This window comes from Delphinapterus leucas, chromosome 3 (assembly GCF_059928025.1).
Source record: "Delphinapterus leucas isolate spDelLeu-1000000601 "Yukka" chromosome 3, BTC_Dleu_Yukka2, whole genome shotgun sequence".
NCBI classification, from domain to species: Eukaryota; Metazoa; Chordata; class Mammalia; order Artiodactyla; family Monodontidae; genus Delphinapterus; species Delphinapterus leucas.
The window spans coordinates 29,750,722-29,776,756 of NC_143131.1; the positions used below are offsets into that span (position 1 = coordinate 29,750,722).

Here is a 26,035-nt window from a genome sequence, read left to right on the forward strand (position 1 = left end):
ACGGGGAGCGGCAGATGAAACTTCACTCACTGGCCCCCCTGCTCACCTCCTGCTGTGCGGCCCGGTTCTCGACAGGCCATGGACCAGTACCGGTCCGTGGCCCGGGAGTTGGGGACGGGATCGTGTTGTACATGAGCATTTCAGGTGATGAAGAGCAACTTCACAGTGTTAACAGCTAAATAATATTCATCCTATGGCTATGCCACAGTTCACTGACTCACTCACAACTATTTCCCTTGCTTTCAGTTTATTTTTTAAACCTAGTATGTAATATATGCACCTGTTATTTTTAACATCTTTATTGGAGTATAACTGCTTTACAGTGTTGTGTTAGTTTCTGCTGTACAACAAAGTGAATCAGCGTTATGCATATGTATAACCCCATATCCCCTCCCTCTTGCGTCTCCCTCCTACCCTCCCTATCCCACCCCTCTAGGTGGTCACAAAGCACCGAGCTGATCTCCCTGTATGTACCTGTTTTTAAAAATACAGTAAAAAAATAAGTGAAAAATAAGCCTACCCTCCCCCTCTCACCCCAGCCCTTTAGTACTCCTTCCCTACTGGCAACAATTCTTTTCAGGTTTTTTGTAATTTCTTCCAGAAATACCCTACATTTATAGATTTATGCCCTCTTTTAAATATACAGAAATGATAACTGATTATCCTGTCTCATTATCATCCATTCTGCTAGCCTGAGAGTTAATGCTCAAAAAATGTGTGCTATTTTTAAGTTTAACGATTCTTTTCTCAATGCAATATGTACTACCACCAATTACTGACTAATTGGTGGTGGCTGATTAACGGCTAGAAAAAGTGCTCACCGTCAGGTTTACGTCCACAATTTGCAGTGCAAAAATGTCCCCTTGAGCTACCAGGCTGATGCCCTGTACCTATTAAAAGACTCCACAGAAAGCTGTGAACATAATTAACTCTCATCTGGACACAAAGTTACATTTATTGTAAAAATTTATGGAGCCATTTGGCAGCTGGTTAATTTGAGAAAGTACTAAATAAGGTATAATGGGCACAAAAAAAAACCCATAATTGATAAACATGTAAAAATATGTAATTTAATAAAATAGGTAAAAATATAATCCTATTTTCAAATTCTCACAATTGAAAAATAATGTATCCTGATGTTTCTAAAAGTAAAGGTGCCTAACCACAGAATTTGAGTCACTCAAAGGTGAAAACTCAGTGTAACTTAGGAGAGAGAATCAGTTTTAACCGATTTCTGACTGTGGCGTAAAGAAATCTGCATTCTCCTTTCAGCGAGCTGCATAACAGGACCCTTCTCCCGGCCTGCCCACCTTGTGCTGCCCACTGACCTGATACGATAGCGTCCCCGTTAAGGTACATAGCCATGCCCAGGAGCATCACGATGCCCAGCGTGAGGATGTAGGGTCTCCGCCGTCCCCACCGGGCCCGGCAGTGGTCGCTGGCCAGTCCCACCACGGGCTGCAGCAAGAATCCCAGGACAGGGCTCAGGAGCCACACCATGCTGTAGAGACTCCTGGGCAGGCCCACGCTAAGCAGGACTGGGGTCACGTAGGCCGCCTCCACCGCGTAGCAAAACTCCCGGCCGAACATGGCCATGCTGTGCATGACCAGGCTCCCTGTGGGTCTTTTGGGCGGCTCCACAGAGCCGAAGAGGCCCTCCTCAGCGAGGGATTTGTAGGTGTGGATGCCAGGCTGCCCACTGCAGTCGCCCATGGCCACTGGGTGAGGAACCTGCCTGCGAGCCCACCACCTCTTGCGTGGCCCTGGGGTTTGCGCTCCCAGCTGGATTTGAGGTGCAGCCCGGCTGAGCGGCCAACAGAGATGGTCAGGCTGGGGGAGGGGCTCAAATTCTTTCATGCCTCTAAGATCACAAGTTATGATGAGAAGGAAGGGGGGTGGGGCCTGGAAAGCATGATGGAGATTAGCTGCTGTGAGCCCTCTGGCTCCTTAGAATGTTTTTCTAAGAGTCTTCCTTTGTACTGTTCTCTCTGCCTCTCTCTCTCTCTTTCTCTCTCTCTCTCTCTCACACACACACACAATCTGTGACACACAATCACACACAGCTTTGAGACAATAAAGCCCTATAATCCAGATGTTAAGTATGAATGAGTCGATATCTTTTTTCTAAACTTTTTCTAGGTATAAATATTCTGTCCTCTCCTGAACACAAGTTTTCTACACACACACACATATAGTCAATTAACTAGACTTAAAACAGTGGGAGGTTGCCCCTTCCCCTAAATCACTAGCTCTCTCACAGCACTGTGATAGTTTCCTTCATTGCACTTAACACACTTCAGATAGTTCGTGTTTATTCTCCTTCTCCTATGTTGGTCTTTGATCCCCTTATGAGCAGTGATCTGGTCTGTTTTGCTCATTATGGCATCTAGCATGATACCTGGCACCTAGCAGGTCCTCAATAAACATTTGCTAAAGGAATTATAGAATGAATAAAGTGTATACACAACATTTTGTAATGCCAGTCAATTGCCTGTTTGCTCAGATCCATTCTCTCCCCCTCATACTATGCTCCATACCATAAGGGACTACATTTCCCAGGTTCCCTTGCTCTCTGGCTTCTAGGTAGATTTGTCCAATCAGAGGCACTGGTGGGAAGACTCGGGGCAGGAGAAATGAAGAAATCAGGATACTTCCTCCCCTCTCTTTCTCCATCCTGAGATGTCTCTGGCAGTGGCTGCATCTCCATTGTGGGTCCAGCTGCCAACCTTAGCTTCTGGGTCCCTATAACACTATCTTTCCCATCGATCCTGCAGATATGGGAGTGAGCCTGGCTTCCTGTGGTTGCTCGTATCTGAGTTGCCTCACTGTCCCCTGGGCTTCTCATCTCTTCTATCACCAATGTAATTCTCCATAATAAATTTCCTCTGTTTTAAAGACTTCGAGTGGGTCATATTTTCCTTGTTGAACCTTGAATTCAAATGAAAATCTGAGTGGCAAGGGAAACATGATCTCATAGGAAAGGCCCTAAAAATGGTTTAACAGCAAGACTTGGAGTCAAAATATTAAAGTTTAAATTCTGGCTCTGCCTCCTTCTACCTGTATTTCCCTGAGCAAATCACTTAAAGTGGTAATTCCCAAACTGTGTGCCAAGGTGCCCCAGGGCACCACAGTGAACTCAAAGGGGTATCTCAGGAGATTTAAAAATTTAAAGAGAGTAAACTCAGAGAAACTCAACATCTTTCAGATACTACATGAAGTAAGAATGAAATAGTTCGTACTCACAACGTAAGACTGTACTACAATCCTTTCAATGACTTTAGATTTTTGTGAGGCTGGGTTTTCCACAGCCATGATAAAAGGCAAGTATTGTGGGACTTCCCTGGTGGCACTGTGGTTAAGAATCCGCCTGCCAATGCAGGAGACATGGGTTCGATCCCTGGTCCGGGAAGATCCCGCATGCCACGGAGCAACTAAGCCTGTGCACCACAACTACTGAGCCTGTGCTCTAGAGCCCGCAAGCCACAACTACTGAAGCCCACGTGCCTAGAACCCATGCTCCGTAACAAGAGAAACCACCTCAATGAGAAGCCCACGCACCATAACAAAGAGTAGTTCCTACTCACCACAGCTAAAGAAAGCCCGCACACAGCAATGAAGACCCAACGCAGCCAAAAGGAAAAAAAAAGCAAGTACTGTATGAATATCAATGTGGAACAGAAAACGAGGGTAGTGACATCCAATCTGATTCCAAGGCACGAGAAGCTGCAGTGTCCTACAGGTGCCTATGACCCATTAGTGACTAAAAATGAAGTAAGGAGGGAGATCAAGATGGTGGAGTAGGAGGATGTGGAGCTTAACTCCCCACACAAACACATCAGAAATACATCTACATGTGGAACAATGCTCACAGAAAAGCAACTGGAAACTGGCAGAAGATCTTCTATACAACCAAACCTGCAAGAAAGATCTCCATGTAACCAGGTAGAATGAAAAAAAAAAAAAAGACAAAAAGGCAGAAAGACAAAAAAAAAAAGACAAAAAAGACAGAAAGGAGAGAGAAAGAATTCCTCAGACAAGGAAAAACTAAAAGAGTTAAGTAATACTAAACCTACCCTAAAATAAATACCAGAAGTTCTTCTCTAAATAGAAAAGAAGCAAGTATCTATAGGAAAGGGGAAACACAATAGGAAAGGCAAATATATTAAAGGATTGAAGATCATTTTAAAAAGCCAGTATACAGATTAAAAAAATTTTTTTAAATTCTGTAAAAGCAATTATAACTACAATGAACAGCAAAAGGATAAACACGAAGATTAAAATAGGACATCAAAATCGTAAAATGTGGGGGAGTGGAGTAAAAAACTGTAGATCTTTTAGAATGTGTTTGCATTTGCATGACTATCAATTTAAAGCAAGTAGATATAGTTATGGGTCAATATACTTGAACTCCAGGGTAACCACCAATCAAAAACATAAAATCGATGCACAAAACCAAAAAGAAAGGAACTCAAGCATACTACAAAAGAAAACCATCAAACCACAAAAGGAGAAATAAAAAGAAATGAAGAATTCCAAAATCAATTGGGAAACAAAGTTTAAAATGGCAATAAGTACATACCTATCAATAATTACTTTAACTGTCAATGAACTAAATGCTCTGATCAAAAGACAAAGTGGCAGACTAGACTAAAAAAAACAAAAGCCCACCATGTGCTGCCTGCAAGAGACTCATTTCAGGAAGAAAGACACAGACTGAAAATGAGGGCATAGAAAAAGATATTTCATGGAAACGACAAGAAAGTGGGGTAGCAACACTCATATCAGACAAAATAGACTTTAAAACAAAGGCCATGAGGACAAAGAAGGACATTATATTATGATAAAGGGATCACTACAAGAAGAGGATATTATACTCATTAGCATATATACACCCAGTATAGGAGCATCTAAATATATAAAACAAATACTAACAGACATAAAGGGAGAAATTGACAGTAATACAATAATAGTAAGAGACTTTAACACCTCACTGACATCAAGGAACAGATCATCCAGACAGAAAATCAATACGGCAACAGAGGTCTTAAATGACACAATAGACTAGTTGGGCTTAATACAGAAAAAAAAAAAAACAGAATACACATTCTTTTCAAGCACACATGAAACATTCTCTAGGGTAGGTCACAAAACAAGCCTCAGCAAATTTAAGAGAACAGAAATTATTTCAAACATCTTTTCTGACCACAACGGTACGAAATTAGAGATCAACCACTGAAAGAAAAACGAGAAAAGAATGATTACATGGAGACTACACAATATGCTACTAAAAAGCCAATGAGTCAACAATGAAATCGAAGAAGAAATGAGAAAGTATCTCAAGACAAATGAAAATGACAACACAACCTCACAAAATCTATGGGATGCAGCAAAAGCAGTTCTAAGAGGGAAGTCAACAGAGATACAGTCCTTTCTCAAGAAACAAGAAAAATCTCAAATAAACAACCTAACCTACCACCTAAAAGAATTAGAAAAACAAGAACAAACAAAACCTAAAGTCAGCAGAAGGAAGGAAATAATAAAGCTCAGAGAGGAAATAAATAAAATAGAGATTTAGAAAACAATAGGAAAAAAACAATTAAACCTAGAGGTGGTTCTTTGAAAGGGTAAACAAAATTGACAAACCAAGAAAAGAGAGAGGACCCAAATAAAATAAGAAATGAAAGAAGAGAAATTATAACTGATATTACAGAAATACAAAAACTTATAAGAGAATACTATGAACAGTTACATGCCAACAAATTGGACAACCTAGAAGAAATGGACAAGTTTCTAGAAACATACAGCCTACCAAAACTGAGCAAGAAGAAACAGATAATTTGAACATCACTAGAAGTAAAATAGAACCTATAATTAAAAAACAAACAGACAAACAAACAAAACTCCCTGCAAATAAAAGTCTAGGACTGGACAGCTTCACTGGGAAATTCCACCAAACATACAAATAAGAACTTACACCAAATCTTCTCAAACTACTCCCCAAAATTAAAAAGGAAGGAACATTCCCAAAGTCATTCCAGGTAGTCACCATCACCCTGATACCAAAACCAGACAAAGACACTACCAAAAAAGAAAATTACAGGACAATACCTTTGATAAATATAGATGCAGAAATTCTCAATGAATATTGGCAAACCGAATCCAACAATACATAAAAAGGATCATACACCACGATAAAGTTGGATTCATTCCAGGGCTGCAAAGATGGTTCAACAAACACAAATCAATGTGATATACCACATTAACAAAAGAAATGACAAAAACCACAGGATCATCTCAATAGACACAGAAAAAGCATTTGACAAAACTCAACATCCATTCATGATAAAAACTCTCACCAAAGTGGGTATAGAGGGAACATATCTCAACATAATAAAAGCACTTAAAACAAACCCACAGCCAACATAATACTCAACAGTGAAAAGCTGAAATTTCTTTCTCGCTAAATTCAGGAACAAAACAAGGATGCACACTCTTACCACTTCTATTCAACATAGTATTGGAAGTCCTAGCCACAGCAATCAGACAAGAAAACGAAATAAAAGGTATTCAATTTGGAAGGGAAGAGGTAAAACTGTCACTATTTGGAGATAACATGATACTCTATACAGAGAACCTTAAAGACTACACAAAAACTATTAGAACTAATTAATGAATTCAGCAAGGTAGCAGGATATAGATACAGAAATCTGTTGCATTTCTTTACAGTAACAATGAAATATCAGAAAGAGAAGTTAAAAAACAATCTTGTTTAAAATTGCATTTAAAAATACCTAGGAAGGGCTTCCCTGGTGGCACAGTGGTTAAGAATCCGCCTGCCAATGCGAGAACACAGGTTCGAGCCCTGGTTCGGGAAGATCCCACATGCCACGGAGCAACTAAGCCCATACGCCACAACTACTGAGCCTGCGCTCTAGAGCCCACGAGCCACTACTACTGAGCCCACATGCCACAACTACTGAAACCCGCACGCCTAGAGGCCATGCTCCGCAACAAGAGAAGCCACCGCAATGAGAAGACTGCGCGTCGCAACGAAGAGTAGCCCCTGCTCGCTGCAACTAGAGAAAGCCCGTGCGCAGCAACAAAGACCCAATGCAGCCAAAAATAAATTAATTAATTTTTTAAAAATACCTAGCAATAAACTTAACCAAGGAGATGAAAGACCTACATGCTGCAAACTATAAAACATTGATAAAGGAAACTGAAGATGATTCAAAGAAATGGAAAGTCCATGCTCTTGGATTAGAAGAATTAACATTGTTAAAGTGGTCATAATAACCAAAGTAATCTACAGATTTAATGTGATCCCTATCAAAATAGCCATAACATTTTTCACAGAACTAGAAAAAAAGAATTCTAAAATTTATATGGAACCACAAAAGACCCAAAATTGACAAAGCAATCCTGAGGAAAAAGAACAAAGCTGGAGGCATAACCCTTCCAGACTTCAGACAATACCACAAAGCTACAGTTCTTAAAACTTCACACTATTGGCACAAAAACAGACATGTAGATGGAATAGAATAGAGAGCCCAGAAACAAACCCACACACCTACAGTCAATTAATCTACGACAAAGGAGGCAAAAATACACAACAGAGAAAAGACAGTCTCTTCAATAAGTGGTGTTGGGAAAGGTTGACAGCTACATGTAAATCAGTGAAATTAGAACACTCCCTCACACCATATACAAAAATAAACTCAAAATGGTTTAAAGACGTAAATATAAGATGTGACGCCATAAAACTCCTAGAAGAGAACACAGGTAAAACATTCTCGGACATAAATCGTAGCAATATTTTCTTAGATCAGTCTCCCAAGGTAATAGAAACAAAAGCAAAAATTAACAAATGGGGTCTAATCAAACTTATGAGCTTTTGCACAGCAAAGGAAACCATTAACAAAATGAAAAGACAACCTGCGGAATGGGAAAAAATACTTGCAAATGATGCAACCAACAAGGGCTTAAGTTCCAAAATATACAAACAGCTCATACTATTCAATAGCACAAAAACAAACAACCCAATCAAAAATGAGCAGAAGACCTAATAGACATCTCTCCAAAGAAGACATACAGATAGCCAAAAGGCACATGAAAAGACGCTCAACATCGCTAATTATTACTGAAATGGAAATTAAAACCACAATGAGGTATCACTTCACACCAGTCAGAATGGCTATTATCAAAAAGTCTTCAAATAATACTGAAGACAGTGTGGAGAAAAGGGAACCCTCCTACTGTTGGCGGCAACTTATACTGGTGCAGCCACTATGGAGGGTATGGAGGTTCCTTAAAAACCTAAAAATAGTGCTACCATGTGATCCAGCAATCCCACTTGAGTACGTATCCAGAAAACACGAAAACTCTAATTCAAAAAGATACATGCACCCCAATGTTCATAGCAGCATTATTTACAATAGCCAAGACATGGAAACAACCCAAGTGCCCATCAGCAGACAATTAGCTTAAGGAGATGTGGTATACATATACAATGGAATACTACTCAGCCATAAGAGAATGAAATGTTGTCATTTGCAGCCATATGGATGGACCTAGAGGTTATACTTAGTGAAGTAAGTCAGACAGAGAAAGACAATTATATGGTATCACTTATACATGGAATCTAAAAAATAATACAAATGAATCTATGTATAAAACAGAAGCAGACTCATAGAAAACAGATTTATGATTACCAAAGGGGGAAGGGGTGGGGGAAGGATAAATTAGGAGTATGGGATTAACAGATACAAACTACTATATATAAAATCAACAACAAGGATTTACTGCATAGCACAGGGAACTATATTCAATACCTTGTAATAACCTATAATGGAAAATAGTCTGAAAAGTATATATACATAACTGAATCACTTTGCTGTATACTAAACACAATATTGTAAATCAACTATACTTCAATTTTAAAAAAGAATGAAATAAAAAATATCTTCAATGTACATGTATTATATTTTTCAAACAGCTGATAAGTTGTCAGGACATAAATACTTCAGTTGTTGGGACCTGATTATTTATAAGTGGAATAGTTAGGTATTTCTTCTGACCTAGGGGCACCATGGAAAAATTACTAAGACACTAAGGGAGATGTGAACTAAGATGGTTTAGGACCATCTGAGGCTTGTGTCCACATCTATAAAATGGAGAAACCTGCCCTACCTTCCCCTTGTGATCACTGAAGAGCAACTGAGATACTGTATGTCACAGATGTAATATCTGTTCTCCACTCCTCCATCCTGATGGAACCTGGACTAGCTTCAGGAATCCACCCCTCCCTCAAATACCCACGTGCTTCCAGGAAGTTGAGCCCAGGGGAGCTCCAGGAGCAGGTTGGCTTCATCTAAGGACAAGCCTATCCTCTCTGCCAAAGACTGGTGCAGGACTGGCTTGTGACTTATCTAGATTCAAGGAGACACAAGACAAGGTTTGCTGAGGGCTCCTGAGACGCTCTCTTCTTCTGGATGTTGCTGTGTGTGGAAGTGAGATCCAGAACTTGCTACGTGATGTGGGAAAAAATAAAGGTGAAAAGCTGGGTAGGGAAGTTGAACAGTAGTCCAGGGAAGAGGTAACAGGGGTCTGGATGAAAGCAGCAATGGGAGATGGGCACAAGGACGGATATGGGAGCTCTGAAGGTGGAACTGACAGCACTTCACTGTTGAGTTTCATTCCTTTAATAAATATTCACAAAGTTTCCAGTCATGGGCCAGGCACTACTCTAGGAACTGGGGACTTAGCAATGAAACCTAGGAATGAAACCTACAAAGTCCTTCATAAAGCTTCCGCTCTAGCCTGCACTGGTTAAGGAATGAGGGCTGGGGTCAATCAGCATGTCAGCAGTGATACACAGTGTGAAGGAAAATGAAATAGGGTGAGGGGAGAGCGAGTGACAAGGCAGCTGCCATCCTGGACAGGGGTCAGGAAAGGACTCTCCGTAAGGGACATGTGAACAGTGGCCAAATGAGGTGAGGCGTAAGCCGTGGGGGCCTACTGGGGGCAGAGGGAGACAGCACAGGAGTGGAAGCTGGAGGCTGGTAAGAGGAGGAAAAGCCTAGTTAACACTTTCAAATGCATGATGGTGGAGTTTACTGATCAAGAGACACATTTGGATGATACCAACAGGCAGCTACACACAGGAGCGGGTCTCGATGGAGAGTTGGCAACTATCTGAAGGAAACCTCAGGACATTTTCTAAAATTCCAGTTCCAAGACACCGGCTGAATGATTTCCTTACCAAATTAAAAGGATCAGACTTTTCTATCTAAGGACATTCATTCTGGTTAACAGTAGAGACTAAAATATTTCAAGGAGTAACAAAAGGCGATTTTAGTGCTATTTAAAGAACTTTCTTGAAAGTTTTTCACAAACTTAAAAGCATGAGTAAACTTTGGGGGGAAAAAAGCTTTATTTAATAAAAAGCATTATATTAATTCACTTAAAGTATATTATAAATATATGAATATTTTAAATCAACAAATATAACCAATCAAGTAAATTGGAAGGCAGAAAAACTGCCACAATTTAGTATAGGCAAACTAAAAATATTCCTAAATCAAAAGCCATGATGTTAACCGTTTTCAGAATTCAATCATCACTTTACAATCAGCCTTGTTTCCTGATCAGAATAGTTGGACCACTGTGATATTGTTTCTTCATGTTTCCATGCATACAATTTTTTGCATTATTCTATACTGTAAATGCAATATTCAAATTTATTTGAGTTGTGGGGCTTAGAAGTTAGAGATTAGCTCTTGGTTTATTACTTTCAATAATTTTATCTGACTTAAGCTGACTGATCTCTTCCTGGCTGAAGCCAAACTCTTTGAGTATCTCTTCAGTGTGTTCTCCTACAAAAGGATCCCTTTTGGACGAAGGGAGAGCTGGGGTGTTGGACAGCTGGGGTGCAGGGCGGGGACTCACACCCTGCTCACTATCAATAATAAATGAGCCCCGATCTTTGTGGTGACCACAGTGGGTAACCTCTTCAAAAGTCAGAACAGGAGTCACGCAGGCATCTGTGCCGTCAAAGATCTGACACCACTCTGCCTTTGTCTTCTTTGCAAATATATCTGCAAATTTCTTCTTCATTTCTGGCCAATCAGTTATGCTCATCTGACTGGGAAGTTCATCAGACTTTAGCCCAAGTCCTGAGAGAAAAACACAATTTCTTAAATTAGTATGCTTTGGGTAGAGTAAATATAATCAGTGAAAATGAGTTTTGAACTCACTATAGTCACCCAAAATAGGATGTTCTATAGGGTTTCTCAAATGAGTCAAAAGAAGAAATTCAAACTCAACTTGAAGTTGGAGCCAAAGGCTGGAGAAGGTAATAGGGGTAACAGGATTCAAAACAGACTTTCCAAGTCTTTGCCAAGATTTTATTATTTACATTTCAGCCAAAATAGTCTATTTTTAATAGTCTAGTTTCCAGAAACTGACTTCTTCCTTCTGAGTAGGTTTTTAAAAAGAAATTTCCTCATGATGTTACTATCTGTCATATTGAATTAAAATAACTCCATGTGCTTCCCTGGTGGTGCAGTGGTTAAGAATTCGCCTGCCAATGCAGAGGACACAGGTTCAATCCCTGGTCCAGGAAGATCCTGCATGCCGCAATTACTGAAGCCCGCGCACCTAGAGCCCGTGCTCCGCAACAAGAGAAGCCACCGCAATGAGAAGCCCGCACACGGCAACAAAGAGTAGCCCCTGCTCGCTGCAACTAGAGAAAAGCCCACCCGCAGCAACAAAGGCCCAACGCGCAGCAACAAAGACTCAACGCAGACATAAATAAATAAAATAAGTAAGTTTATATAAAAAAAAAACCATATTTCATATAGTGCTCCCAAACCCTAAAGCTAAAATCTAAACACTTTATACAAGACTACAGGCAGACCTCGTTTTATTGTCCTTCACTTCATTGCACTTCACAGACACTGCATTTTTACAAATGGAAGGTTTGTGCCAACCCTGGGTGGAGCAAGTCTATGGGTGCCATTTTTCCCAACAGCATTTGCTCACTTCGTGTCTCTGTGTCACATTTTGGTAATTCTTGCAATATTTCAAATCCTCCACCAGCAAAAAGATTACAACTCATGCAAAGCTCAGATGATGGTTAGCATTTTTTGGCAGTAAAGTATTTTTTAATTAAGGTATGTAGGTTGTTTCTTTAGACAATGCTACTGCATACTTAATAGACTACAGTATCATGTAAACATAGCTTTTATGTGTACTGGGAAACCAAAACATTCATGTGATTTGCTTTATTCAGATAGTCCCTTTATTGCAGTGGTCTGGAACCCAACCCACAAAGTCTGTGAGGTATGCCTGTACCTCTGTTTTCAAGGAAGAAGTATAAAGATAAATGATTAAATTCAAGATTGCAATTTTATAAATAATGTTCATTTCTCTTTATTTTCGTCAAATAAAAGAGCTCTAGGAGGGCAGTGATATTTGACTCATTACTCTCTTACAGCCCTGCTGTGACCTAGGAACAAAGGACTTGTAAAGTAACCAAAGACACGTGCAAATTGTTCCCACAGCAAACAGGACAGAAAACTTTCAGCCAGCCAATCAACAGCGGGCACAGAGACTTTTTTGCTCTCTCAAGTATGAAGAACCTTGAAGGGCCCATCAACACAAGGGACAGAGAGGATGAAAGCATCCGCCAGGGGATATCACAGGAAGGATGGCTTCTCTGCCCCATGACCTGACCTGTGCTTCCTTTATTGACTACAAGCACCTACCCCTGTAGATACAACCAAACTCCCGTGCTGATTAAATTATACCCAAGGGGACACTTTGTTGGGGTTCGGTGTAACTGTCATTTTTATTCCCTCTTGTAGAAGAGGGTTTCTAAATTTAAATTACGCATAATATTTTGCATAAGTTTGGCCAAGTTAATCAAGTAATTGTCACTTTTATCATCCTTTCCTCATCTACCATGTTGAAAAACAATGACCAATTGTAAGCTGCTCTGAAGATGCAAAAGTGCCTATGGAGGTAAGAAGACATGAATTCTGCAGGCTCTTCTTAGTGTTTTGAGGGATATGAGGAGAATTCACATAGTTCTGAACAGCTGTGAAAAAACACCTGTGGGATATACAAGTACATTTTTCTCTGTAGCCACATGTCCCATTCAAAACCAGGAAAGATATGGAGCCATAGTTTCAGGTTTATCACTAAAACCTATAAGGAAATGTTTCTAAGGGTGTCTTTCACTTTGCTTTCTCTTTCCTGATAGCCCCTAACTCTGGGATTAAAAAACACATAAAACGAGCAGTTGGCCAAAAGCATTTAAGTAGACCACAGCTACTGCTGGAAACATATTTGCATGCTTTTTTAAACAGTTTTTTAAAAACAAAACATCAGAATGTGATCAGAACCATAAACTAAGTAAAATTGGAGTCAATAGGTCTCCAACAAACACTATACTTGAGATTACACAGATCATACTTTGTATACTGGAAAATACTAGAAATCAAAAGACCCCAGGCTCTACCCCTAACTCTGACACGCCAGCTCTTCCATCGTCCTATCACCCTTTCTCAGCCCACAATTTCCCAGCCAGCTCAGGACTCCTCATCAAGGCCCCAGGACGAACTACCAGTGCTTTAGAGTGGGCTGCTTCCTGTGCTGCTGACAGCCTATGCGTAACGCTGAGTCCATTTCCCCATAGAGCACAATGATCGATTGTGGCTAGTTTTTATAGTACAATCAATATTCAATTTCTGCTATTATAAGTCAAACAGACGTTCAGAGACTGACCTGGGGATTCAGACACCATTTAAAACTTGAGAAAATATGTTTTGATTTCCAAAAAACTACCTTATACGTACATGTATACACACACACACACACACACAATTATACAAAATATTTATTGTTTTAAGTACACGTCATAAACTTTCTGCTCTGTAACACAATATTAGGCACATATGAAGCAGTCAAAGCTGTATGCTGCAAGTATGCAGTGACATATGTACAAAGATTAATGCTTATTAATAAACAATAAACATTATGTGTTATAATGTAAACCTGGAAAAAACGAAAATTAACTTGAAAGGAAGTGGTTAAATAAATTTTAGTACAGGTATACCACGGAATATGATATGGCTGCTGTATAAAGAGGGTGAGGCTGAAGATCTTTGGTACTGACAAAAAAGATGTCTTTGCTATATTTTTGAATAAAAATAGCTATTAATTATAAATTTATATAATTAAATATATTATATATAAATTGTAAAAGAATTTTAATTGTGTTTGTATGTGCACAGGGAAAGTTCTTCAAGGCCACATCCCAAACTTTCCCAAAGCAGAAGGACAAGGGAGAATTTTTACCTCTTACTTTACAAATTCTGTATTGTTTACATTTTTTTCGTTAAAAAAATACATTATTTTGAATTTTTTTCATTTTTTTTTAATTGTGGTAAAATACACAAAATATAAAATTTACCATTTTAGTCACTATTAAGAATACAGGGGCTTCCCTGGCGGCGCAGTGGTTGAGAGTCCGCCTGCCGATGCAGGGGACACGGGTTCGTGCCCCGGTCTGGGAAGATCCCACATGACGTGGAGCGGCTGGGCCCGTGAGCCTGTGCTCCACAACGGGAGAGGCCACAACAGTGAGAGGCCCGCGTACCAAAAAAAAAAATTCTCTATTGCTTATCTGATTTACTACAGGAGTCTCAAGAGGTCATGAAATTCTCAGTACTTTCAGATTTCTTTGCCCTGGAAAGCAGCAGGGGCATAGCACAGAGGAGTCGGAGCCTTACAAAAACCTTGTGTATTTATGTTCAGATACTGAGAGCTAAATGAAGGTATGTTCTCAAAGATCTCAGTATATAAGGTGAAATAAATAAATTAATACTACCTCAAAAAATCATTACAGATATGGGGGTTTGTCCAGTTAGGCCTGAGAGAGAAGTAATGTGTATGGGACAAGTAAAAGTACTATTTTTGCAAATCAATACTGTAGAAGAAAGAAGATGCTGAGGCATTTCGGCATGGACTATGTAGATTAAACAAAAGCTGAACGAACTTGCTAAGTCTGCCGAAAGCACAAGCCACCTGCCAGCTAAGGATCCTTAGTGAACTTTAAAGGGAGAGAGGACATGAAAGATACCACAAAAGGCCGCGACTGCAAAACAACTGGAGGGGTTACAGAGTTTAGACTCAGAAAGAGGAAACCCGGGAGAAGATTATCACAAGTCAAGGGCTGGAGCAGTCTGCCTGCTATAAAATGAGGTGGAGTGTGGATGTTAGACATGATCAGTCTAAACATGTATGTTTTTAAGAAAACAACAAAATACATCACAGAGAGGAGTTAAATTCTGAAATGACAGAGCAAGGACCTTCAAAACTTGGCTCCTGCATGAAAGCGACAAGAACACTGGCACAAACTGTCAGAATCAACATTTTCGTTACTCTAGACATTAACTAAAAGCTTGCAACAATCTAAGGAGCATATTTAAGAAAAAAAATGACTGAACTCAGTAAGACCAGTGAGCTTTGTGGTGTTATAACTTAGGCTAATTTCATCCCTCTCTCCCCAGCTCTGTGATGGCCTTGAAAACCAACAGGCTCTCAACAATGGTAGTCGTGAAAACCAGTAGGTTAACAGCCAAGGAAGAGGAGGCAAAATGAGTTTGAAGCTCCCACAAAATCCTATCCCCAGAGAAGCGCCAATGTTTGGCCTGTCTGACAGCTCCCTGAAAATCCCCACCCTCAGGGCTTGTCTTTAGTTGATCTGACTCAGAGCTTACACTGCCCTATTCATGAGACATTTGTCAAAAAAAAAAAAAAAAAAAAAGTCAGTTGCAACTGTCATTTAGAATTGCCTGTGCATGGTGATAATAAAATTTCACTGAAGATTAATTTTATTATTATATTTAAATTCCCTATAGACAAAAACACAAGGTTTTTGTAAAGCACAGACTCCACTGTGTTATGTACCTGCTGCTTCCTAGGGCCCTGCACCCCAGGGTGGGAGTGTTGTTCCCACCACTCAGCCCCTCGTATAGCATTGTTCTGTCCAGAATTTTGAATTGACCTCTAGTCTTAGTCTTAATTTCTGGACGGAAAGGCATCCTCTATGATCTAGATAAGCCATTTTGTTCTATGGTTTCTCTAACTTATAGTTAAGTTGGTGAAGTTAATATAGTTGATCAGAGAATGCTTTCTGAGGCTAGCAAAAACAGTCATTTCAGCGATACACAAATAACTCTGAGTAGCACTGCGCATCTGAAAAGCTACCAAACACGGCGATAAAACTCCAAACTTAAAGCTGAAAGATAAATGTGCTGCAACCAGCCTGTCACACTGCTTCAGAATACATTCTGAAACTTCTTAGATACTAAATTATCTGTAAACTTTAAATTCACATTTCACAGGAACAAAGTAACTTCAGTCCAATTGTCAATTAGGGAAGAGGGGATCCCAAATTTTCCTGCTAACTTGTGGCAACATGTCAATAAGACAAGAATCTGCAAGAAAGGTAAACTACAGAAGCATCAAGTGATGGTAACATATTGCAACAAACTCTCATTCACCAAAGTCTCTCTGTGCTCTGGTGACCCCGTCACTGAAGTACCATGAGGGACATCTATCAGGGAACAAAAACTGGTAGAACCAGTAGATCATTTCTAGGGAAGAAAAGGATGTGGGCACACATGGGCAAGATAAATATCCAATACTACGGAGTATGAAATGTGATAAAAACACTGAACTACCACAAAAAGGATTATTATTTTTTTAATCTGAGCTATTTTACAGACTTGTAAATTTACTTGTCAATTTAAAAGATGGGGGAAGTGCCCCACAATATAATGATGGCTATAATTAGGTAAATTATAAAGTGGATATATAATAAAAGACATCATGAACTTCAAAAGACTCCAAAATAGTCCAAAAAACATCCACAGAAAAGAGGTGCTCACCCCTGAGCAGCAGCTCATAGAACTGGGGCTCCAATGCTCCAACAGCCATGAACCCACCGTCCGCCGTCCTGTAGGTTGCATAGAAAGGCGCTCCACCATCTAACATGTTCTGTCCACGAGGCTGTCCCCACAGTCCTGTTTGTTGGGTTTTCCACAGAAAAGAACCGAGATATGCTGTTCCTTCCACCTTTGAAGAAACAGAATACAGTATGAATCCAGACAGTTCAACTATAAAAAGCACGATTTCTACTTGAGTTTTTAAAAAATATTTGTATAAAAATGTTTATCTTAGAATATAGGAAGATTATATCTAATTATACAACTTCTTTGATATTTCAAGAAAGTGAGTTAGAGCAGGCTTATGATAGAGTGAGTTTCTGCACTATTCAGATCAGGGAATGCTGTTCAGAAAAGACTTAAAGGAATACTTTTGTTCTTCCTTTCAAATAAGATTGGCAGAATGTTGATAATTTTTGAAGCTAAGTGAGGGTACATGGAAGTTCATTATACATTCTCTTTACTTTTATATATGTTAACAACTGTCAGGGTAAAAAAGTTGAAAACAAAGCAAAAAGGTTTTTTTTAAAAATCTATCATGTGATCTCAATACCTACAAACACATACACACAGATATATGAAGCATATCACATTTTAAAGGTAAATCACATGACAGTTAAATTTAGTTTGTTCTAGTTTGACTGCAAGCCCAAGAAAACAAATTTGAGTATTTAATATATCTTAACTTTAATAATCACTAGAAAGTTACAAAATAAACATAACAGTATGGGTGGCCGGTATATGGGTTTTCAGAGTACAGACAAACTAGTTTGGGAATGCCAACTTCCCACTAGTCCTAAAGTAACGGGAATGGATTCACAAACTCAGGTATGATTATCACAAGGCTGGATGCACTGGGCTATCTAAAGAAGACTACTTCCCTATCCTTATGGCTTTCTGATCCTAATGATTCTGGCACCACAGGGAGAAGGCCATCAAAGCATCCTTGTCTCTGAGGTTACCAACGGAGGGGCCCCATTCCAACTGTGAGCATGGGACTTCTCACAGATTCTGGCTGTAATAGAACAAACACAAAATATATCTTTAGATACATCCTAGTTTTCCCGTTTAACTTGAGGAAGCTCATGCACACTTCAATTCATGGATCTGACATTTGTTGTCACCAAGTAGTGGAGTTTGTATAAGTGGCCTGTGGTGGTGCTTTTTTTTGAAATGGGGTTACAGAGATCTTAGAGTGTCCCCACATTTAGACACACACACACACATATAGACACACACATATATACATATACATATATAATCTCTTTTACACACTGGATGTACTGATGACTCTATTGAAAAAAGATGTCCTAACAGTGTTACGGGGCTGGTCTGGCTCACTCAGGATACAAACAGGCTCTAATTTAATTCCACCTTTACTTGGTGTCATAGGAGGATAGAGGACAAGAGACACAGCAGTTATAATCCTCATCTCATCATGAGGCTTCTCTTCTCCCCTCACGCACATGTAGCGTGTGCTGACACAGACCAGAGCCTTTGACACAGGGAAACTGCAGCCTCAATTTCCCAACCTTTTATATTGTTCTCATCACGTAGGCCAATGGCCTGCATGCCAACACACAGCCCCCCAGGTCAGATGAGCACTCCCAGATCAGGAGTAAACACAGTAAAACGGACTGCACATTCCACAGTTACCTTAACTCTAGTTTCTAAGGCAACAGTCTGATGAAGAGACAACTCCAGGTCATCACAGGCAGGCCTGGATCAAGGATTCTGCTGCTAAAGTCATTTGGAAACTACTGGCCCAAAAGAATAAGGTATCTGGGGACTTCCCTGGTGGCCCAGTGGTTAAGACTCCATGCTTCCAACGCAAGGGGCAAGGGTTCGATCCCTGATCTGAGAACTAATATCCCACATGCTGTGTGGCACAGCCAAGAAAATTTAAAAAAAAAAAAAAATTTAAAGAATAAGGTATCTATTTCCCCCAATCAGCCTCTTCCTTCAGCAATCCTCCCCAGAGTGCCAGGGCCACGATCCACCGGGTCTTCCAAGCGAGAGATGGGGGAGCCATTCTTGATTCCTCCCTCTCCCTTCATTGCCAATATCTCATCAAATCCCAGCAATTTTACATCTCAAATGTAAATCCTTAAATCCAGACCCATTCTACCATTAACCATTTTAGTTCTCACCTTTTCTCTCTCCATCCAATCCATTCTCCACCCTACCGCCAAAGATCTGTCCAAACGCAAAGGTATAGTGACACTGGACTGGGCTCTCATCAACTAGCTGTGAGAACTCGGGCAAATTTCTGTGCTTTAGTTTCCTCTTCATTAAAATAACAATGTATTCCAAGTGAAATTGCTGTTTGGGGGATCAGGAGAAATCACACAGGAAAAGTGCCTAGGATAACATGAGGCACGTGTATGAGGGTAAAAACACTGAAGCATCATGACACTTGAGTCTCCCCTACACAATGCAGCAGGAAGGTCTAAACTGGTCCATTTTACTTGAGCATCATTAAGAATCTTCTCTACCTGCTAAGGGAGACTTCCTGAGCCCAGTTTTGAATGAAGACTTCTTGAAAACCATATCCTAAGCACAAGAGACAGCACGGGGAAAATTGTTGAAACACAACATAGAAATCAGGTGAGTCATGAAACGTTTAGAAGACTCCACAAACAGATGATCAAAATATGACATTCTGACACATGTTCAAGATATGGAGCTATTTTAAAGAAAAGGCCATCCTTGGTAACTTGTATTCAAATTTCAAATCTCATTTATCTCATCTTGTTCAGAAGAGGATTTGAGGCAGCCATATATCGACCTCAGGAACAACTAGTAGGCTTATCATTTCCCCTAATCAACACTTACCATGTTTGCATCAACGACCTGACCTTTGCCAGAGCGTGTGCGTTCAAATAGCGCCATCAGGATGCCCAGTGCGCACATGAGGCCACCACCACCAAAATCAGCCAGGAGATTCAGCGGGGCATATGGAGCCTCACCACTTCTGCCAATTCTTGATAAAACACCTATACCATTAAAAAAAATTGGGGAACACTAACTGTAAATTTAATGCCTCTTTTAAATAAATACATGAACATCTCAGGGGGAAAACCAATCTCTCTAGTTACTGTTGTAAGTGAAAACTAGTAACTAATGCTTTTCTAAACCTAAACCTGCTCAGCATATTTATAAGAAGGCTTTCCGGGCTTCCCTGGTGGCGTGGTGGTTGAGAGTCTGCCTGCCGATGCAGGGGACACGGGTTCGTGCCCCGGTCCAGGAAGATCCCACATGCCGTGGAGTGGCTGGGCCCGTGAGCCATGGCCGCTGAGCCTGCGCGTCCGGAGCCTGTGCTCCGCAACGGGAGAGGCCACAACAGTGAGAGGCCCGCGTACCGGAAAAAAAAAAAAAAAGGCGGCTTTCCCTCTAACAAGGTTCCTTGTTTGATTTTTTTGTTTTCTCTAAAACTTTATTCCAACTAACATTTTCAGAATTCTGTTGCTAAGTTTTTATTCACTGGGTTTTGGGGGGGAAATGGTTGCTATCCACTTAGCACTTCATGGCTTAACAACAGTATAATGCACTTCCATTCTTATTAGAAAGAGATGCAAGAAAATAAACACAAGAAAAAGAAAAGAAATTAAATTTTTAAGTAGATGAGAAAAGCCAACTCTACACTCACTTTTTTCCTCAACCTTTAAATGTGTACACACAGAAAATTTGAGACTTCCTTGACTCAGCAATACAGTTCTTAGAAATCTAGAATTAGGCCATTCTATGATATGTTCTTTTTTTTTTTTTTTAATTTATTTTTGGCTGAGTTGGATCTTCGTTGCTGCATGTGGGCTTTCTCTAGTTGCAGTGAGCAGGGGCTACTCTTCATTGTGGTGCATGGGCTCTTGGCATGCGGGCTTCAGTAGTTGTGGTGCGTGGGCTCAGTAGTTGTGGCTCGTGGGCTCTAGAGCGCAGGCTCAGTAGCTGTGGTACACAGGCTTAGTTGCTCTGCAGCATGTGGGATCTTCCCAGACCAGGGATCAAACCCGTGTCCCCTACGTTGGCAGGCAGATTCTTAACCACGGAGCCACCAGGGAAGCCCTAAGATATGTTCTTACAGGCAAAAACTCTAGTAAGGTGATATTATGACCTGAAAACCATGGGCTTTTTCTAGTATTCATAGAATTTCTAAAATCATGACTCAGTCAATGATTCTCAATAAAGTGAGGGAGGAGGGGTATCAAAATCAAACTATATCTTTGCAAAATATAGAGCAACCATTTCTACTACCAACAAGTCTCTTAATTCCTAGCAGGGGCTTGCTGGAGAATTAACTTCACAAATGTAGTCAGTAAATGTTATTAGTGAACACATTACCCCTTCAATGTGTTAAGGCAGGGGGAGGATGAGAATGACTGTTCCAAGACAAACCAACCCTTTTTAAACAACCACATGCTCTTTATTGATTCCAGCAAATATTTAAATCTTCACTTTAAAAAAATTCTTTTTAATAAGTGTAACTGTAGATCTTGACTGGGAACAAAATAAAAAGTGTAGAGAAATTATTGTTTTCAACATACCTGACAAAGCCAAGTAGTTGATGTCATGTCCTGCTACCCTAGAGAATCTTCCTGATTGGCCAAATCCACTCAACCTGGCGTAGATAAGCTTTGGATTCTCCCTCTGCAGAATCTCTGGGCTGAGCTGGAGTTTTTCCATCACACCTTGAGAAAAGTTACAATTTTTTTTTTAAGAGAGCATGAATTGAGGATGGGTATAATCCCTTCTTTGTGGCAAACATAAAACAGCACTCTTGCAAGGAAAACTAGTAACATTTGTTGCAGGTTTATAGGGTATTGCCAGTAATTAAGGACCCAGAGAGTGAAGCCCCCATTTCTGGAATGTGTGGCTTCCCCCCGACGCCCAGAAAGCTATTTCCCTCCAGCACTGCCCTGCATCCCTTCAGGCATACCCAAGCATCTTCAGTCCTCAGAGTGGACATTTCATCCCTTTATTCAGGCCCTTTATAGTTCCCCAAATTCTCTCCTTAGTAATTTATTAGAAATGGTCTGTTCTTTTGGAAGTTACTCTGGGTCTTTGACCAAAAATTCACTTTTGGAAGCTGCTATTCCTTTCAGGACCTTTTCTATGTCTATATCCGCATCAGTGCCTGCTATACTTATTTATGTATGTATATATTCCATCTTCCCTATCAGCTCAGAAGCTCCTCTGGCAGGATCCATGCCTCATCTCTTTCCACAGGCTTATAACGTGCCTCTGCCTCCATAAAGCTATGATAAGTTACAAAAGAACTCTATTCCTAGAGTGGTGGTTGCCAAGGGGTAGGGGGTTGGGAGAGGGATGGATTGGGAGTTTCGGATTAGCAGATGAAAACTGGTATATACAGAATGGATAAACAACAAGGTCCTACGTATAGCACAGGTAACTATATTCAATATCCTGTGATAAACCTTAATGGAAAAGAATATGAAAAAGAATGTATAAATATGTATAACTGAGTCACTTTGCTGTACAGCAGCAATTAACACATTGTAAATCAAGTATACTTCAATAAAAAATAAAATAAAAAGAACTTTATTCCTCTACCTAGATAAACATCAGCCACAATCCCCTCCCCTGGCAGCTATGTCTGTATTCACAGCTCTACCCTCCTCCTAATTCCAAGATTGTGGACAAGTTATTTAACCATGCTGAACCTCCTTCAACTTCAAATACGGTATTATTAAATTATGACATAATCCTAATTACTCAATTATTATTGTTATAATCGTCAAATCTGAGGGTAAATGAACTGACACATTTAAATATGCCTGGTGCCCACAGACATTCAATTCATTCACCAAACATTTACTGCCTTCCTGCTATATACCAGGCAAAGCTCTGTATTTGTACTTGAGCAAGATGACGGTGGCAGTTGTCTAAGAATAGATCGGAGTGGTGCTACACCCAAACATCAGCTTTAAAAAACGCTGCCAAGGAAGCTGCAGCAGGTATGAAGAGAAAGAATCCTGAGTCATAGGAAGGAGGAAGAATGATGGGATTGGTGATAACTGAAAGCTGGCAGGGGGAAAGGGAGATTTGGAGTCCTGGTTGAGGTACAAGTTTCTGATTCAGGCAACTGGGTGGACATTGGTTCCATTCACTGAAATAAAACACAAAGAGGAGATGCCGTTTTAGTAGGAAGATGATGAGCTCAGTCTGGAATACGTGGAAGCTGCAGTGCCCGGGGGAAGGCCAAGTAGAAATGGACAGGAGCTGGGTATTCCGGAAGTCTGTGGCTCTAAAAGGGGGTACAGTTATAGATTTGGCCAACAGCTGCCTGTAAAAAGTAAAAATAATAGGAATAGATAAGGTGGCTCCAAGAAGCAGAGTGTAAAGGAAATTGAGCAGAAGCTGGAACTTGGGAACACCAGCATTTAAGGCAGGGAGTTGTCCTGGGTCCGGGGATCGCTTTATGAGGTACACCAAGCTCCAAACGGTAACAAAATGACTATGTACCTATATGCAGCTTTCCGGGGAGAGAATCTATGGCTTTCGATCGTTTCTCATAGGGTTCACGATCCTCAAGTAATTAAGAATGGCAACTATAATAGGGTGACTCAAAAAAAGAGAAACTGGGAAGGAGTCAGAGAGAGGTATGAGAAGAGCAAAGGCAACAACAGTATCTCGGAATCCAAGTATGGAAGACCGTCTCAGTGGGCGAACGATCAGCAACAATATCAAATGCAACAGAAAGGTCTAGACAGACAGGGACGGAAAGGGTTCGGGTGGCAACAGGGAAAAGGTGTGCCGGGCCCACCCCAAATGCCCGGCGGCCTCCCTTCTTCGGGGAGCGTCCCTCGTCCGGTCTCGCGTAGCGTCGGGATCTGGGGCTCACCAGGGCGGAAGGACTCCAGCACCACATCCGCCCGGGCGCACAGCGACCGCAACACCGCCGCTCCCCGCGGCTGCTTCAGATCCACGGCCAGCGAGCGCTTGCCCCTGGCCATCCGGCTCAGGTCGCCGCGGGTGCCCGGCCGGTCCACACGCACCACCTGCGCCCCGAAGTCCGCCAGGACCATACCGCAGAACGGGCCCGGGGCCAGGCCGGCCAGTTCCACTACGGAGACGCCCTGCAAAGCCATGGGCACCCGCATATCCTTCCGAAGGCGTAAGAAACGGAACGGCCCCAACGTCGGCCACTGGGGCCTGGGGCCCCCCTCTGTCACACTCTCCCTCCGTCCCACTCTCCCTCCGTCCCTCGCGGCCCCGCCCTCGTGGCCTCTCCCTTGTGCGCCTGCGTGCGGCCGCGGAGTCTGCGCACTGGTGCGTTTTCTGGCCCCGCCTCCCGGGGCCGCTAGTGGGCCGGCGGAGAGTTCACTTTTTGGAACTGCGGAATCCTAAATCGTGACCGGGCTTGACCTGGGGACCCCGTGGCTGGTCACCGACGTCTCCGGACGCTTTTACTCTCCATGTTGCGATCCCAGCTGTTGTGCGCTTTGGGTTCGTAAACCTCTCCGGCCCTGGAGAAATTAAAAGTACATAAATATTTAAGAACAATGCTAAAGTATTTTTTTCGGTGGGCTGCAGACTGTCTTCTTACTTCTTTCTTAGCCATCCGATGATTCACCCACAGATGGCTTGCGTATAGTGGAATATCAAAAGAACATCTGAGAGGGCGGTGCTCATCAGAGGCAAATCAGAGAGGTTTAAAAATATTTAGTTTGTCACCTGCCATTTCTACAGACAATTACGGCTTGGAGTTTTAGGTTTTAATGCACATTTTTTAAAAGTACAATAAAATAATTCCAAATAGGCCTACGCCTTTCAGTTAGGGGTGCTCCAGGAACTAAGGAGAGACTTTTATAGAGTAAAGGCAAAGCAAGGAAATTATTCATTGGCTATAACGTTAAAGCCTAGTTGGCTGTTTGGGTTTGGTTCTTACCTTTGATTTCCGAAATTTGAGGCATTTACAGAGACTGCCAAGGGCATTAGAGCCACATCAGTCTAATGGCTTCCTTGTTTAATTAATTTAACACCTTTTTGTCCCCCTGTACCCCATGTTCCTACCTTTGCTCAAGCATACGTTTCCTTACCCCCATCCTCTTGTTTTATTTTTATTTTGAGTAACTTAAAGAAAGCGAAAATTACAAAAAATGCTATAACAGACATGCAGACATCCACTAATATTTTTTCACAGTGGCTCCTAGTCTATTTTTCTAAAAAGTAAACAGTACAGGTACAGCTGGTGCTAACACCCAGGATCAGATTCACGTGAATCAGATATCTTACCAGCATCAAGCTTTACTAATAAGGTCAAAGATGCAGATCATGGAGATGATAAATGGAATATCACCTGCCTTACCGGTAGACAAAGGATGTCACAGTCATCAATGATTACAGCCGCTGCCAGATCTGGTGGCCCTGAGGGAACTCAGGAAGGGAAGAATACCTGCCATCTAGCAGCCATCAGGCTGCAGCCACTCTCTATGGTGAGCCCCAAGGAAACTCAGGATGTAAAAACACAGGTTACTGGCCCCAGATAGCTGAGGTGCATTTCAAAGGAATGATTTCAGTGAACCCAGACTCTTGCATCTTCCCATACATAGAAAAGCGCTAAATTCCTTAACTCCAGATATCTGGTTTTCTTTAATTAACAGTAATCTTTTGATGTTCCGACTACCTGCCCCTTGTTGCAAAACTGCTATATATCCTAGCTCTCCCCTCACCTCCTCAGAACTCCTGAGCAGTTCTCTCAGGGTTACTTGAGATGCTGCCTCCCAGGCTTGAAGTCCTCAAAATTCCTGTCAAATGAAACATAACTCTCAACTTTTAGGTTGTGAATACTTTTTTAGTCAGCAGAGACATGATCAGACAAAGCAGAGGTCTGGGAAATCTCACTTGACACTACAGGCCTTTCCTTCCTTCATTGGACACATACCCCCTGTTACAAGCTGAATTGTGTCCCTTTAACATTCATATATTCAATTCCTAATCCTAGTACTCAGAATGTGACTGTATTTGTGTTGCAGCAAAAATAGAAATGAAGTTTTCCTTTT

The 26,035-nt window shown here is 41.1% G+C and overlaps 2 protein-coding genes across 4 annotated transcripts in view; both read right to left on the reverse strand.

Moving 5' to 3' along the window:
* Nucleotides 1-9,311, reverse strand: part of SLC45A2 (solute carrier family 45 member 2) — a 41,150-nt gene extending 31,839 nt beyond the window's left edge. For both annotated transcript variants that reach the window (XM_089908747.1, XM_022599694.3), the window contains exon 1: nucleotides 1,329-9,311. In XM_089908747.1, the coding sequence (XP_089764873.1) occupies nucleotides 1,329-1,857 (529 nt within the window). In that variant the 5' untranslated portion in view covers nucleotides 1,858-9,311. The remainder of the gene's footprint in view (nucleotides 1-1,328) is intronic.
* Nucleotides 9,312-10,413: 1,102 nt separating this feature from the next.
* AMACR (alpha-methylacyl-CoA racemase) lies at nucleotides 10,414-24,255 on the reverse strand. 2 transcript variants are annotated; one of them, XM_022599662.3, is made up of 5 exons: nucleotides 23,797-24,255; nucleotides 21,557-21,700; nucleotides 19,851-20,011; nucleotides 16,959-17,145; nucleotides 10,414-11,174 (listed from the first exon to the last, which is right to left on the reverse strand). In XM_022599662.3, exons 1-5 carry the CDS (start codon nucleotides 24,131-24,133, stop codon nucleotides 10,765-10,767), a joined length of 1,239 nt encoding a protein of 412 aa, XP_022455370.1. In that variant the 5' UTR covers nucleotides 24,134-24,255; the 3' UTR covers nucleotides 10,414-10,764. The 2 variants fall into 2 exon arrangements, with proteins under 2 accessions (XP_022455370.1, XP_022455378.1); XM_022599670.3 differs by having other exon boundaries at nucleotides 23,875-24,251.
* Nucleotides 24,256-26,035: the final 1,780 nt, after the last annotated feature.

Excerpts from the sequence above, each read along its gene's own strand:
- AMACR (XM_022599662.3), bottom strand. The coding sequence starts at position 24,133 with ATGCGGGTGCCCATGGCTTTGCAGGGCGTCTCCGTAGTGGAACTGGCC. Across the intron at positions 17,146-19,850 it reads AGGTCGTTGATGCAAACATG|GTGGAAGGAACAGCATATCT; the intron begins GTAAGTGTTGAT and ends GTTTCTTCAAAG. Across the intron at positions 11,175-16,958 it reads CTATGAGCTGCTGCTCAGGG|GACTTGGGCTAAAGTCTGAT; the intron begins GTGAGCACCTCT and ends TTTTTCTCTCAG.